The sequence below is a fragment of the Aristolochia californica genome, unplaced genomic scaffold (genome assembly GCF_029961685.1).
Source record: "Aristolochia californica isolate CCGP_79_NKW_82.1479 unplaced genomic scaffold, dmAriCali1.0.hap1 SCAF_1, whole genome shotgun sequence".
Classification (NCBI taxonomy): domain Eukaryota; kingdom Viridiplantae; phylum Streptophyta; class Magnoliopsida; order Piperales; family Aristolochiaceae; genus Aristolochia; species Aristolochia californica.
In genome coordinates, this window is record NW_027181770.1 from 60,944,494 (window position 1) to 60,961,039 (window position 16,546).

The window sequence follows — 16,546 nt, forward strand, 5'->3', positions numbered from 1 at the left end:
TGCTGGAATGGTTAACAAGCCACATTAATAGAGACCATCAATAAACACAAAAAGATGAGGTAGAAGAGACCCTGCAATGCTCTGTGATAGACAATAAACCCTGATTCTACTGTCGAAAAGTTTTCATTGCACCTGACACTACAGATGGCAGCGAAACCAGAGAAATAAGCCTCCGGAGCTCTCGTGGCAACCCCATTCTTCTTACAGTAACTCAAGCACGACCTCTTGAGGGGAAATTTTGTAAGAGCAAACAGTGTCACCTTCGAACCTGCATCGTCGGCCAGATAAACCTGCAAAAAGTCAAACACGACGTGGAAGTCCAACGATAGCACCGATATCACGGTGCTCATCATGTCCACCGGCGCCTCCTAGTTCGGGTCCGCCGTGCAAAAGAACACGTCGATCGGCGGCAGCTTCTTGTCGGCTGGAAGCCCTGCCCGAGGACCCAGAGGAAGGAAGCCACGAGCTCGGCGGCGAAGAGGATCATACGAGCTAATACGACCGCCGGGCGTGCGTCGCAGAGGACGGTGGTGAAGGCCCCGTTGAGAGCCGCACGCATCTGCTCAATTAATGCTCGTCTTCTAGCTTGGTTTCTTCTCCACTTCGGACTCGAGCTGTCCTACTTTTATACATCTCTGCTGCCATGATTGGTGATTCCAAATAGCGACAGTAACAGAGGCCAGCGAGGTTAACCAAATCAGCAACATCAGCTCGACAAAACATATATATATATATATATATATATATATGACATCAGACCAGTAGCTGCTGTATGGGCAAGATTAGTCCATACTGAGCTTATGATTGGAACTAGGGTTGGTAATTTAATTAGATTAACCAAATTTAGTTTATTGTGCATTGTCTAATATATAGAATTGGTAGAACTAAAGATTCTGCAAATGAATGAGATATAACACAAAACCACTACATCAGAGAGTCTAAATTTCAATTAAGAACAGAAAAAACAACAACATGGTGGCCAATATATTACATAAGATTCGAACCCAGTTGCAGAGAGCCTGTAAATGGATCATCGTGAAGGACGTGAAGCCCGCCAGTTCTCGGCCAATACTATGGCGTGATCTCTGGAGACTGGGGATAACATCTGAACCACAACGTTCTTGATATGGTCGGCTGCAGTTTCGCCAGCCCGCGAGGCAAGCTCCAGGTAGACTAATGCCTTCGTCATTTCTCCTGACTAGAAACAAAAACAACCGAGACAGCAGTAAATGCAATGTAAGCAGGAATTTGATGCTTAGCTGTTTCGATCAAGAGCAGCGGAAGAATGACCCCTTCATGATAGCAGCCTTTAATTGGTAAATATAAATGAGTTACTCTTAAGCTATTGATTTCTCCACCAGTCCTTTTAAAAGGGTAGTATTTTTTAACTACGAAGAGCATATCTGATTAATAAACGGTCTCAGCACAAGTTTTTTAAGATTAATCACACAAAGGACAAGGTTGAGTTAAAACCCTGACATAAATGTAAAGCAGCAGGCACAGAGTGCAGTTGAAGTGAAGGAGAGCATGATTACCGAGAAGAGCCTGAGTCCATATTCATACTGAGCCTTGGTGTGACCACAATCAGCCGCACGTTTCATCCATTTCTTAGCTTGCCGATCACTTCGAGTCAATCCTTCACCAGCTGAGTAACACAGTGAAGTGTTATACATGGCACGTTTATTTCCTCCTTCTGCTGCCCGCAGATACCATTTTGCCTGATTTGAACAAATTTCGCTTCTGTAAGACTTCCTGCTTTCTGAGGTTACCAACTCGTAAATGAAATGTGCTGGAGAAACCATAGAAACTTGCTGAATATAAGTATGAGGATGAATTTTTAAGTGAAGTTACAACGACATGCTAGTTCAGGTAAACGAGGTCAACAACAACATAATTTTATGGACTTTGTTTCTAACTCATCGCAGAGACCCTAAGAACTATCCCATCTGGGAGATGCTGACAATATACATTACTCTACTGATCCAGTCTTTTGCCGCTATTATGCTTTAGAGAAAGAAAGAAGAAAAGTAGAGAGGGCACCTTTTCACAAAAAATAAAAAGAAAAAGAAGAGAAGGCTCCACAGCTCCTACCTTATTTCTCGAAGAGCACAGTATACAACACAAAATGGCATCGGTTTATAACTTCATACATGCTACGATCACAAAATACATCTAAGAATGATAGTCAACCAGAAGGAAGGTTTCCGGCTGAATGAATAGCAAATGCCGCTTTAGGTGGCAACAATGTGCATCACAGGCCAAAATGGAACAGCTTCCTGTATCAGTTAGGCTCCAAGAGTTGAAGCAACTTCATACTAAGTCAAACCAGAGATTCTAATGTAGTTCTAAAACATAATAAACGGTGGGTTTCTACCCAAAGACGGGGGCACCAAAAACAGAAAAATATTACTGAACCAAGCGCGTTCAGATCATAATAATTAACTAAAACAAATTTTTTGGAGAGATACAGACACCACAATAAAATAATAAAAAACAGAAAAAGGAACAATCAGCTATGACTATGGCTTATAGAAAAGATAATCAAGCAGCCATGAGCCAAGAGAAGTACATGGCACCATGTAATGATGAATAACATAGAAAATTTACATCCTACATTAGGAAGAGAAACAAATAAAGATAAAAACTGCATCTCCAAGCACGACAACCACCACCAAGATAGACAACATTCAAGATTATCTATTCTTAAAAATATAAAAAGATTTGAGTTTTCGTACAACAGGAACCTCTTATTGAAAGACTAAGGTCTGTCGATTTTGGAGTTTAGGGCTAATGCCAAGGTCTCCAATCAACTGGAAAAGCACTTGAAATAAGAATTACCTAAAAGCACTGGTCATCTTAAGGATATAAAAGAGACTTCCAACCTAGATACAATAAGATACAAGATTTCTCAATTTTGTTGTTTTCGGATTATTTCAAGGTCTAAAATCCAGAACAATATAATAGAGAATCATGTCATAAATGCATGTGACAGAGAAAACCAAGTCCTCCCCAATAAATGCAGATAACAATGAGCACCAGAACCATCTGAATCCAAAGAATTTTTAATAAATTTTCCTAGAAACATTTTTTATTGACACATTTGGTCTAAATAGATCATTTTGATTTTAATTTTTTTTGAATGATAAGAAACTGGAAATCTTGCAAAGATAATGTAGATCATAAGAAAAGAAACCTCCAATCAATATAAAGAATGCAAAAATAAGCAGAGAGTAGAGAGTAACATACAGCTTCGGGTATACTACCCTGAACACCACGACCTTGATGGAGACATAGCGCAAAGTTGTACATGGCACGCACATGGCCAGCACCAGCAGCTCGATAAAACCATTTAACAGCCTCCTCCAGCTTCGGAGGCTCAGCTGCAAAACGAAACCAAGAAATTAGCTTACAGTAGAAATATTTCTATTAGACTTCAAAATGTATATTTTACTCGAACAGTTCCATAAAAAGATCCACTCCCAAACTGCCGGGGGTCTGCATCATAGACACAGTTTAAGAAATTTCAACGAACACATTTCCCATTTTCTGCATGTCTAGTCCATATATGACCCCTCACACACTTCACAAAAGTAAAACAGCAGAAGGAGAAAGCTACCTGAATTCAACTCTCTATGTATCATCAGAACAACCATATTATACCGCATATAACAGTTTGCATTTCGAGCACTCAAAATTCAAAACCATGCAGCAAATTTCTCCGCTGAATGATGCCCAAAGGCATATGTTCATATATGCTTCCTCAATTTCACCCTCCAACGAACAGACTAACAATTTAGTAACCTAATAGGTAAAACAAGACCAACAATGCAATAAAAAAGAGAGAGAGCAATACTCTGCAAGTACGAAATTCCAAGATTACACTGTCCAGCAGGGTCTCCAAGCTCAGCGGCCTTGAGATACAACTCCATCCCCTTTTCCCTGTTACCCGTCTCCCAGTACAGCAAGCCAGCATCGACCATTGCGGGGGTGGACCCACGCGCAGCCCCTTTTAGAAACGAATCGAGCGCCTTATCGAGGTTCGGCCGGATCCCACCACGGCCGTGCTTGAAACGTTTCCCCCACTGGAGCAACACCATGGCCTCCCTCAACGGCCGGAGCGCCTCCCGCCAGGGGCGGCAGACCATGCTGGCAGCCCAGAGGTTGGGGACGGTGAAGGAGGCGGCGATCTTGAGGAGGATGTCAATGGGGAGGGCGGAGAAGTCGTGGGCGAGAGAGGGCAGCGGTGGGGGATTGCGGCGGCGCTTGAGGGGCATGGAGAGGTGGCGGGTGGGGAGGCGCGGGGAGTCGGAAGCGGCGGGCCAGGGGGCCCGGTGGTCCATTCCGGCGGGGCGCGAGAGAGCGACGGGGAGGAAACGTTGGTGTGAAGGAATGATATGTGGTGAGGGAAGTCATTGTGCGGGCGTTAAAGTCAAGCTGGTGGCGGCACGTGTCGAAAGGCTTGTGTTAAAAACGTGACAGTGTTGCAATGTGAATATGTATCAAATTTTGCGGGTGTATCGGCCGATACAGGAAAACTTATCAAGCAAAAACGGATAGATATATATATATATATATCGGAACTCGGGGTTTTTTCGGAAAAACGATGCGACTAAGGAGTGCAGAACACCATCACAAAATCTGATGTATATGGCCAATACACTTTCCCTGAACCAAGGTGGCTATTTGCGATTAAGTATTGAAGGCCTCAAAATCCGATATGTATCAGCCGATACACACTCCTTCAATCGGCCAGTATCAATTGAAAGGTGATAGAGACAGAGAGAATCAACAGAGGCTGCATCCTGCCAACGAAAAGATCATAATATATAAAAGCTCCACAAACAGTTTAGTTTCTTGAAGTTGGCTACATAACCATACACCATGAACAATTAAAACGACATCTTAGGGCTAAATGCCCCCCCATGCTCCGTCTTTATGCCATATCTATGAAAAGAGTCTACAATTCTTTTTTTTCTTTTTTTCTCTCTTTTTGAAAACCGAAAGAGCAGCATTATTATCTTATTTCCATACTGATATGCGAACCCACAGCCACAAGTCTCTAAAGTCACGCTCGGTATAGTCTTTTGGCTTCCTCGCTCAACTTTCACGAGATAAGAGCTGCTACTATTACCAATAATTACAATGACGATTGTAGTTCCTACTCCAAGAGGGTTAAGAGGATTCCAAGAACCACTTCTGCCAAAGGTAGGTAGAGTAAATAGTGTGGCATTTCTCCTCTCTGTTGAGAACTTCATATTGCTATTTCTGTTCCAAGCCCACCCATTACCAGATCAATCTCATTTTTACTTTGAATCACACAACCATCCCATCCAAGAGGACATCCCTTAACAGCTCTTTGTTAAACCTTTGCGCTGTAACCCCCCCATGCATTCCAAAATCCGGAAAAGCTCTACAATACACATAAGACTTATCAGAACTGAGTAGAAAGGATGTCTACAACTACTCAAAAACTATAAAAAAATAAATAAATAAAGTTCTGTATAGAAAGGATGTCTACAACTACTCAAAAAATATAAAAACACGTACAAGATTTCATAACTTTCTACCAACACCAGAATCATTTTTTCCTAAAAAACAGCAGAGTCAATTTTTTCTTCTTCAAGACAGCATCATCATTTATTATGTTCTGTTTGACAATGACAAACCAGTCCATACAGATCCAGTGTCATGCACTAACTACCCATAGGAGGTGAGTAATCAACATTCAAAAAAGACATCTTTTCAGCTAACTATACCCAATTGAAAGAAAGGAAAAGACTTGAGGCTAAATAGTAGCTATAATAAAAATAGCAAATAGGAAAATTATAAGTAGGTGCATGATGAAATGGATGACAACAAGATAGTTAAACCAACCATGATCAGCAGGTGAAGCTCAGAATGTTGAGATGGATGAGCATAAGAATTGGGACCGCCAATATTGCAAATGAACAATTAGAGGAAACACAAAGCAACAAAAATAATAAGACAGCGTAGGTTGAAACACTCAGGGCATGATCTACCTCATGAAAATGGGGAGTATACATGGGACAACTCGACGAAGATGATATACAGGTCAGGTCTGATAATGTTTAATATTCCGAAGAAAAGACTTTTAGAGGTTGACTAGTAATAGAAATCTTTATTCTTTTTATTTCTTAGGAAATCATCATGCTTCAAAAATTTCAAAACACACCCGATTAAGAATACAACCACTCAAAACTACTTTTTTGTTTTTTATGAAGGACCTCAAAAGTCTAGCTATTCCATATTAACATAGTAAACAATGATATGTCTAAGAACTGGCATCCCTGAGCCAGAAAGATGGAAAAAAATAGATGGTGCAACTCTGAACCTGCTTCTAGTTGCAGTAACAAGTTTTTCAGCTAATCTTGGATCACTTGACACACTTTTAGAAACTAATGGCACCTCAAACGTAAAAGAGGCCCAAAAAGGTGCCAGAAATTCAGTAGGATTGTCCATCAGACATTTCCAGACTCCAGCCACCAAATGAGTAATTATTAGTGCATAGAAACCAATAGAAAAATCACCTGGTCAAAGGCGAGTGCCAGCAATGCTCCCAAGACCACTTCCATGCCCCGAAAGAAATTTAACAACACTGAAACGGCTGCTAAGGTGGAGAATCCACTCCTAGCACCATACCGCATGCCATCCACAATAGTAGATTCTCAACACCTTCAAAGAGCAGAAAAAATACACTCAGACAATATTTTCAAAAAATTGTCTAAGTAGTAGCAAAATTCAGGAAATAAGAAAAATTGGATCAAACCACTACTCTTCAGATGCTATGGGTCGGTCTCTCTTCACACAAAAAACTGGCCAGACCACAGAGACTGTGCCTGAAACTGCTCTGGCATTGTTGCAGTGGACTGTTGACTTCCTTGAGGAGGCTGCTGTCCCTTGAGAAGTTTCAGATGTTCAAGAAGTTGAATATCCTGCTGACTTTCCTGGCCTTGCATCAGACCTATATGTGCGCTAGAAACCTGTTTCCCAGGGAATGGGAAGCTAATTGTACCAAAATTTGAGTAGTTATCACCACTGGTGCTCAGCTGGTTGTATAAATGTCCCTTCTGATTAAAGGAATTGTTCAGGTCCATCTTCTCCGTTTGTGGATATTGATATCCATCAAGCCAGCTATAATCATCAAGTGGCAGCTGCAGTTCAATTTTTGAAGGTACATTAGCAGTGGGTTCCTTTAACTGTTTAGGAGGAATGGGGCTGAACCCAGGTGGAGGCCCCAGGTGCCTACTAACTGGTCGAGAAACTGGACTTCTTCTCAAACTTGTTGCTGAGGTAGATGGTGGTTTCGTCATCATCATAGGGCCATTAGTATTTGTGCCTGAAAGCATTGATGAATCAACTCTAGATGGTAGGACAGTCTCCACCGCTGCCACATGACCAACAGGTAACATATTGAAACTACTGAGATTGGAAGGTAATGAAAAGGGAGGGGACACCAGAGGTGGCTTGTGAAACTCTCCCAGCTCAGCTGCTTTAGAAGCAACAACCCCATTTCCAGATATACTCATGTCCGTCAACCCATTAACAAATAATTGGTCTGGAATCCATTTTGGGTGAGCTGAATCAATAATCTGTGGCAGAGGCTGTGGGATAACATTCATAAAAGAGATGGGAGGATGCATAGCTGTAGTCAAAGGTGAAGTTCCCTGAAGTTGTGGAATACAGTTAAAGGACGAAAGAGTAGAGCCACCATAACTTTCCCATTCAGTCATAGATGAGTTTTCCACAGTAGCTCTAAGGCCCACAGGACTCACTGCACTCAATCCAACCTGTTTATCAGCTATTGGTGGCTTAAACACAATCACTTCATCCTCCTCTTCCTCTTCTTCCACATACAACTGAATCTTGGAAGGTTCAGATATGCCTGAAGTCCTTGTTTTCTCAAATGCAACGGTCCCCTGTTCCAACATGCCATTTGATTCAGGCAAATCTACAGAAACATTCACCATGTCATTTTCATGCTTTTGAGGTTCAATTCCCACACAAAACTTCTTCAATTTCTGATCAAAGTATACAGGTTGCTGGTCAACACGAACCACATTCAAAAGAGATCTACCTGCAGCCAAAACCCTTTCAGCACGTGCCCGTTTCTCCTTATTGCTACCACTGTTTCCAAAATAATGCTTTCTAGAGAAATCCAATATGAGATGTGCTGCGTGAAGAGGTGAAAACCCCCTTAATTCAAAGTCTTCCCACAATGCAAGACGATTACCAGTTTCTCCTTCTTCATACCTGCTCATGTCAGAAAAGCAGGTTTCCTCTTCATCCCCACCAAGAGAAACACAACCACTCGAAAGAAGCTTGTTCAATAAGTCAATGCACTGAGTCCAGAAAAAGGATCTAGCATTTGCTTGTTTGTCCTCACAAATATCTGTTCCAGCCGCAACATCTGGACGACAAGCTAACCACTCAATGAATACAAGGATGGCTGGTAACAGACAGCTGGACAAAATATCGTGCAACTGGATGCATTTCTTCATTATATGGCCCAGAAGTTCAAAAGCAGCAATAAATGCATTCTGAAGCAAAACTGAACGCTGCAAGATCTCCGCATATGACTGGCCTTCAGATTCCCTATTCACATTATGAACCGTGAATATGAGAACAGCAACAAGCCTGACAACAAAAAGTCCATTTTCAGCAGCATCTGAACCAAAATTCAGCTCTTCCACAGGCCCAGATGAAAGAAGATCAAGCAGATCAGCAATTACTGAAGAGAAAATTTCTCCAAACATCTCCAAGCTGGACAGAAAAATGCCTTGTCAAACACCCAATGAGTAAATAGAGTAAACAAATATGTAATCCCAAGAGTAAACTACCTGGTGCGGGTGAATAGGATGCCATTCAGTCGCACAAATCGAATACAAAATACTTTGTAAGTCTCATGGATGCCTGATGTTTTCTCATGTACAGGAATAGCTTCTGGTTTGTTAGCATCATTCAACATTTGCTTTGCTTCCCCTCTGCCCCTTCCTCTTCCAGATACACGTGCCAGTGTCTTGACTGTGGACACTTTAGAATCCACTGGTAGCTGGGAGTAACTCTGACGATTCTGAACACATAAACAAGCAATCTAGATTAAGTAGATATTTTTCTTTTTCATTATAAATTACCAAGTATCATTTGTAAACCACGACAGAAACATGAATTGGGTCATCACATTCAGCAACAAGGACCAACTTAACAAACACAATGGCAGAAGCATAAAAGGGGTTTGATCAACAGATATGGCTATCAGCAAGTGGTCATTTTGTGAACTTTGATGTACTAGCTGACAAAGACATCAAATTCGCCAAGCTCTCAAAGATTTGGAACTAATGTTTGAAGGACAGTTAAAAAAAGGAACAATATTGAAAAACTTATTTTTGACAGAATCCACACAGGCACTTCCTAATATAATTATCCTACAAGACTTTAAACTGAAAACAGAAGTAAATTTCAACACAAATTGCTTGAAATTTCATCTATATCCTGCTTTTCAAAATTGTAAAAGGCAATTCAATTGAAGCTGAAACTTCAGAAATTCACTCTCAATGCTGCATGATAATATATTCAAAAACCTCTTGCTTTCAGTCATCCAAAATTAACCCCCCCCCCCCCAAAAAAAAAGGAGTTATCCCCATAACTAAGGAAACAAATGTTACATATTCAATATCACAGACGTCTGAAGATGGCTTGGGTATTCCAACAAATAGAACTGACCAGTAATCTTTTATAATTCCAAAGAGAATTAAGTTCAACTACTTATATACATCTGAGAATACTTTTTACCATAAGTGTCAAAAAAACTACTTAATTTGACAAGTAAAAAAGAAATGAATACTATCTTCTTCTCATTTTCTGCCAAAAATAATAATAATAGAGAATGTAGAACAAAAGGAATGACAAGTAACACTTTAAAAAAAAAACGGATTAAAAATACCTTCTCAAAAGCAATAATTAGATTGTCTCTTGCTGTTGAAAAAGGGCTGTCCACTGCCAAACTTCGAAAGTATCGATAAACTGCCACCAAATCATCCCCTATATAGGAAGCCAAAATAGCAAGCTGAAGAAAATACAGCATCCATCCAAGTTAAGATTGGACAAAATGTCATTAAATAACATCTATCCCAATAGAACCACAGTGAATAGTGCAAGTTGTAATGAATGATTAGCTTTCAATGTGGAAACGGACCTGATGGTGTGGATTTCCACTTGAAGGCCAAAGAGATGCAGCCTGTATGTAGTAACTTGAAGCAGCAGCATAATCACGAGTGGCAGAATCACCACCTTCTCCATACAATCCTTTGTAACGAGCAAGATCACCCAAGTAAATGAGGCAACGGTGACAGGATAATAACCCCTTCTTCATTTCGGCAGATCTTTTCACATCTTTTACTTGAGTCACCTGATCCTCTGGACTCTCGGAAAAATAACCCAGAGGAAGCCCATACTTGGCTCTGATTTTGAGGATCAAATCATGGTAGAAGCCAGTGGCCTCTGAAAGGAAAGATTTAAAAACTGACCGAATTTTTTTTATCCGGTCTGGTCGGGTGACACCTCCTTTGCCACCACTACCATTAGAAGATGCTGCGGAAACACTGGCATTTATATGTGCCCTGAACTCCTCAATCCTTCGGTAGTGCAACTGCCAAAGCGCATACTCTATTTCATGCTTCTCAGAAAAATCATGATCTTCAAGAATTTTGGCTTCATATTTCTCTCTCATCTGAAGCCATGCGTTAGGATCCAAAGGGACTTTTGATTTGGCTGTCATCTCAAGTCCATCCAATATCTGTGATCACAAATACATTATGTCATAGTTCTAGAATATATGAAATTCTGGTCTAGAAATTCCTCATCACCTTGCCAAGTAAGGGACCAAATACCAAAATCCACATTAAACCACATTAACTATTCCTTTTTAAAGATGCAACCTAGGTATAGAAATAGAAAAGGTATACCCACTCATCAAAGGTGTGCCCCTAAGAGCATTTCAAGTAACTAGCACCGGCAATAAAAAAATTTCCTATGTGATGAATGTCTTTTGTTTCTGGCTCTACACATCGCCCTCCTACAACCCGTAATCTTTAGAAGATTCAGGAAACGTCAAAATTTTGTTCTAGAGATAAAACAATAAATATAAAGATATATTTAGTACAAGAAAAAAGATGCTACATGCATTTACCAAGTAAACAACATGGCAAATAATTTAACAGACACGTATGCAACAATCAGCCAAGACTATCTATGAAAAAATAGCCACTTATGTGCTCAGCACACAACGATAAAACTTACTAACACAATCCTTCATATAATTCTTACAGAAAGTTCAAATTTGTGGGTTGGGCTTTTGGCTCAACGGCCAAGGTCGAGACACAATAGGTAAGGGATTCAACATTTAAGAAAAGAAAAAAAAATTAAATTTGTTGTTTTGAATGATGGAGAAAATGTAAATTATAGGAGATCAAAGGAATTAAAAAGATATTCCAAGCATCCAACCACTTAGACGACAACACTACCAGTAAAACGACTGGTCAAACCACCGATCAGCAAATCCTAGCTAGTTCACGCTCTATTTTATTTATCAAAAATAACAACTGCATAAATTAAATCGAAACTTTTTATGGGATTCAGCCAACGATTCCTTCTAATACAGCCAGAGCACAAAAGACAATTTTTCTTCTCTAATTATTCACGGAACTAATAAATTATATCCCTTCAAGTCGATCAAACAATACTTCAATTGTGCACCGTCCCAGTCCAGATGAAGTTGAATATCAAAACCTTTGCTTCCTACATCTGGAAACAAGCTAACCGAATTCAATCATACAAGCAAGCACTCACATGACTAGTAAACAATATTTACATCAGAATACACAGACATAATTGGACGAAATTCATCCAAGAAGAAAAAAAGGAAAGGAAAAACCAATTCAGAACTAGTCCAACCCAAAGACACATGTATTTCGTCTAAAACTCAAAAAGATCTCAACATCCTAGACTACCCTTCTTTACCCTCGTATTTCAAACAACATCTAACGATCTAAGGCACGAGGAACCCGCAGATCCATGTGTAAGAAGAAACAACATCATAAGAGAAAAACCGAGAAAAGAAGAAAAAAAAACAACGACGGAGCAGGAGATTTATGATCGAGAGAATCGATACGCATACCTGCCTCCCCAGCGAAGCCGCTCCGTCTCGCTTCAGGATGGCTTCCTCCGACCAAAATCCCAAACTTAGGGCTCGATTTCTATCTCCCGGCAACGTGTATTGTGTCACCTTGCAAACAGAAAACTTCTTTTTCTCTCTCCTTTTTTTCTATTTTTATGGGCGACGACGGCAAGCCCTGTGTGCGGATTATTGGAAGTATTATTACCACACCGTTTCCGGTGTCTGGTGGCCAAGGCCCAAGGGAGACTGAGTTTAAAAATTAAATTTTTTATTTACATTTTATCTGACTTTTTATTTATTATTATTATTTTATTTTAAGTCAATTTTTATTTTTATTTTTATTTTTTATTAAGGGAGAGTTGAATAAAATAATTTTTATGTACACCCATAAAAGAAGTTTTAGATTTAATATTAGTATGTAATTTTCCCCTACTACATCACTTGCCAAATAATTTGAATTATTTTATCTAAATAAAATAATAAAAAAGGATAAATAATATTTCATACCCAATTATTTTATGGGTAATGTGGTAATTTTATCTTGTAAGTTCAATTATATTAAATTGCTCTAAATGAAGTATGTGTATAAATTTAATTACTTATATGCATATTGCTTTAGAGCATTGGACTATAGTGTGTAGATTTATATAATTTGTTTTTTTATAATTTTAGATATTTTATTATTTATTACTTTTAATTTGCCTATTTACCATGAAAAAATAGGTAAGTAAATAGATAAAACACATTTACTATTATAAATTATAATAAGAATCAAAATAAGTAAGAAAAAACAAATGGGTAATTAAATAAATTTGTATCTATTTATAACCCTATAAATTTCATTGAACAAATTATTGTGTATATGTGTTAGAGTGGCTAATTTAACTTTGATTTTGTAATTCACTCATATAAAGATCATCATGTAAACAACTTTATCCATTGATTTTTCTCTTTTAATATTATAAATTTTTAAATAATTAATTTCGTGACCCCCTCTCTAAATAAAATTTAAGAGCGAGGTTATGAACGATCAATCAAAGTAAGAAAGACCCCATGTTAGTTCTTCTTAGTCCATTTTTAGTGAAATGATCAAACACTATAAATTGTAATTAATCCCAAGCTTATAATTGTTATTATTTAGCTAAAAACATAGGTAGAATATCAAAATAAGAAAAAAAGTTGCTAAAGTTGTCATCATCAAGAAATTTATTGAGGCAAAAAAAAAAAAAGAGTATAAACCTAAATCCATCAAAGTTTAGTGGATCAATTTGTGTAATTGTAGTTTATCCATTATAACAATCATGAGGAGAGATGAGGAGGATGAAATCGAATCAAAGAATGAATTAAAAAACACCACAATTAAGCATATATCCTATGTTGTAAAAATGGGTGGAAGAAGCTTTGATCTCCTTCCTCTAATCATGGCTTTGGTATCAGGGAACACCCCACCACTGTTCTCAGCATCTCCACAGAGCCCTTCCTTGGACACACTAACAGGGTAACTCACAAGGTGCACTCCTTCCATGTCCACAACTTCTTCACCACTGTATTTCGTCCACATTTCCTCTCCAATGCTGCAAATCCTTCTCACACACTCTATACTCTCCGGCTGCTCGAACACTGCTTCAACGCGCCGAGTGTGTTCATACCAAAGCGACATGCGATACGCACGAACATCCCCTTCAGTTCCTTTGGTACCTATCCATCTTGGTTGGTAACATCCAACTGCAATTTCCGTGTCTCTGCTTCCATCCATGGATCGCTGATTTATGTTTGCAGAGCCCAGTATGACGTACTCGTCGTCCACTGCATGTTCTACAGGTTAGATTTCTGGATTCGTTGAACGAACAGTTGTTGCTTATGTTTGAAGGTTAAAGCTCGGCTTACCTATCATCAGTTTGGAGTGGACGTAGATCATGAATCGCCGGTGAGTTTGAGCTTCCCAGTATTGGGTCGAACGTTGTGGGGAAGACGGAGGAATGAAATCTCCTGTTGTCTCCTTCTCTCTGTTGGCAAGGCAGAAGAAGTTGAGATAGTCTCGAGGATCTGCAGGGTTTCCTGTCTCCTGAATCGCTTCTGCTATCAATCTGTACATCATGCTCATGGTTTGCCTCGTCCAGTGTAGAATATCTTGAACTGGGTCACTCTCAGGTACCCCTTCAGGCCACATTGGAATCACAACAAACACAGAAAATCGCTCTTTTGATCTAATCTTGTCAACTATCTTAAGAACAATTTCAACTGGAATCAGATTGCTGCACCCAGAACGTTGGTCCTTCTCCCACAACTGACAACCCCCGAGGAAGTACTGGTTCTCAATGTAAATGAACCTCTCTGCTCTTCGAATCGCCTCGACGTAGGCATCATGTATACTGTGCTCGAGATTGCCTGACAGAGATGATGCTGAAGTGCTGTCAATGGATCGACAGACCTGAACTCGCCAAGTTCTGTCATGGTTTAGAGAAGATGAAACCTGTTGCTGGAGGTGAGGGATCGATCGGTGATTGATGAGAGAGGATGGGTCGCACTGTTTAGCCCAACGCTGCTCGAAGTTGCTCAAGACATCCCAAGCTGCATCGCCTGAAAGGCAAGCATGGGTGTCATGCCATGGCTCCCGTGGACCTCCCCTGTTAAGGCTAGCTCCATCGATGTTGATTTGGTAAAAATCATTGGAGTGAGACTCTGTGTTGAGTGTTCGGAACAGGGAATGCTCCTCTGTATCATAGCGGCCGTCACAGAGGTCTAAGCCACCGATGAAGCTGAGAATTTCTCTGTTTGCAGAAGAAATTTCATTGTATTTGGTGGGAAATATAAGGTCTGGTTCGGCATCTACGGTGATCGTTTTCTGATGGTGGCTGAAGACAGCGGAGAACTGGTGGTGCAACCTTGGACTGAGTTTGCAAACCACCTTTGTGTGTCTGAAGTAGTTAAAGGCATCTTCATCATGGGTTCTCATCACTCCTGTGTTGTTTATGATTGGTAAAGAAGTCTCATCGTCCCAGAGCAAGATTCTGACTGCAACTCCCTCTTCTGCTTTGCGCTTCAGCAGATCGCCAATGGATACGCCCTTGGCATTTGGGATTTCTGTCTCTGGGCTTCTCACCTACATGAATTCAGAACACGAAAAATTCAACATTATACTTTAAAAAAAAAACTACTACTACTATCCATTTTATGAAGTTGTTAGAGAACTCACCAGAACCATCTTAGGATTGAGGGACCAGCCAGCAATGTAGATCAAATGCTTAGCATCATTCATGGCTTTGTAGACATCCTCCCAAAGCTTTCTGGGTCTGTACCTCTGTTCACCATGGATATTGACCATAGGAAGAAACGTAGGCCTGTGATGGGCATCCTGATAAAGAATCACCCCACAATTAGACCTTTGATGGAATGTAACCCCCTTTGCCAAGCCCTTGAATTCTCTGTCCTGGAGGCCCTTCCCCCAGTAAGGGTCCTTGTCTGCAGGCTTGAACCGGAGTCTAAATCTGAGTTTGAGTTTGGGGATTGGCTTCCCATTCTCGGAGAAGAGGGAGAAGAGACCATCGTATGATTCAAATCCATTTACAAGCCTGTGAGCTGGGATATGCAACAGACCCAAGATTGAAAAGCTTGTTCTGAGCTTTACGGTGATGATTGTGTCCAAGGAATGAGCACAGAGAATATCAAATGTCTCGTTCCATGTTCGATCCAGTTGGTGGCTCGTCTCTGCAACTTTGGTTTTGTTTAGCTTGATGGTGATATATGCTGGCTTCTCCCCCGTTAGCATCGTCCACTGCAAACGACAACATTCAATAAGAGAGAGACAAAGAAACAGAGAGAAGGAGAGGGGGAGGGGACTCCATTCTTACGTAGAAGGAACATGAAGGGGTGTAATCCGTAGCATGGAAGATGGTGGCCTCGAGTTTTCCATGGAGAAATCTGATGAACTTGTCTCTCCCTTCTTCCATCATCTTCTTCTTCTTTTCTTTTTCTTCAAAAACCGTCTGCTGCAGAAGTAATTATACTGCAACTCTGGGCTAACCAATGGAGATGAGCTGCTTCTTTCTTTTATTTCTTCTCCGCCAAAAATGGGCATAAAATAGAAAAACAACGAGAGGAGACTTCACCATTTTTCTTAGACTGCAATGGAAGGAGTCGGCGATCGGCAGAAACGAATTCATTTCTTTGGGGGAACTGGTCGAGTCGAGTGTTGGAAAAGTCGACTTCAGTTATTTCGTGGTTCTGAAGAGTCTAATCCTTGTTGTTGAGTATACGGAATTGCTTTCAAACTGAACCGTGGGGGAGCCTTCGCTGCGTTTTCTTTGAATTCTTTTAGCGGTTACTAGCTGTTACGCATGCCACACCACAGGG

The 16,546-nt window shown here is 40.2% G+C and overlaps 3 protein-coding genes across 4 annotated transcripts; all 3 read right to left on the minus strand.

Annotated features, from left to right (window-relative positions):
- Window positions 1–925: 925 nt before the first annotated feature.
- LOC137945873 (F-box protein At1g70590-like) lies at window positions 926–4,374 on the minus strand. Its single transcript, XM_068791976.1, has 4 exons — window positions 3,854–4,374; window positions 3,247–3,380; window positions 1,536–1,718; window positions 926–1,198 (listed from the first exon to the last, which is right to left on the minus strand). Exons 1-4 carry the CDS (start codon window positions 4,338–4,340, stop codon window positions 1,031–1,033), a joined length of 972 nt encoding a protein of 323 aa, XP_068648077.1. The 5' UTR covers window positions 4,341–4,374; the 3' UTR covers window positions 926–1,030.
- A 411-nt stretch (window positions 4,375–4,785) lies between these two features.
- Window positions 4,786–12,277, minus strand: LOC137954495 (nonsense-mediated mRNA decay factor SMG7-like). 2 transcript variants are annotated; one of them, XM_068801667.1, is made up of 7 exons: window positions 12,194–12,277; window positions 10,214–10,813; window positions 9,962–10,084; window positions 8,859–9,091; window positions 6,794–8,781; window positions 6,549–6,693; window positions 4,786–5,410 (listed from the first exon to the last, which is right to left on the minus strand). In XM_068801667.1, exons 2-5 carry the CDS (start codon window positions 10,793–10,795, stop codon window positions 6,822–6,824), a joined length of 2,898 nt encoding a protein of 965 aa, XP_068657768.1. In that variant the 5' UTR covers window positions 10,796–10,813; window positions 12,194–12,277; the 3' UTR covers window positions 4,786–5,410; window positions 6,549–6,693; window positions 6,794–6,821. The 2 variants fall into 2 exon arrangements, with proteins under 2 accessions (XP_068657768.1, XP_068657766.1); XM_068801665.1 differs by having other exon boundaries at window positions 6,788–8,781.
- A 1,288-nt stretch (window positions 12,278–13,565) lies between these two features.
- Window positions 13,566–16,143, minus strand: LOC137949916 (phospholipase D alpha 4-like). The gene is made up of 4 exons (XM_068796162.1): window positions 16,045–16,143; window positions 15,390–15,968; window positions 14,081–15,296; window positions 13,566–13,999 (listed from the first exon to the last, which is right to left on the minus strand). The coding sequence occupies exons 1-4, from the start codon at window positions 16,141–16,143 to the stop codon at window positions 13,566–13,568; spliced, it is 2,328 nt and encodes a 775-aa protein (XP_068652263.1).
- Between the last annotated feature and the right edge of the window lie 403 nt (window positions 16,144–16,546).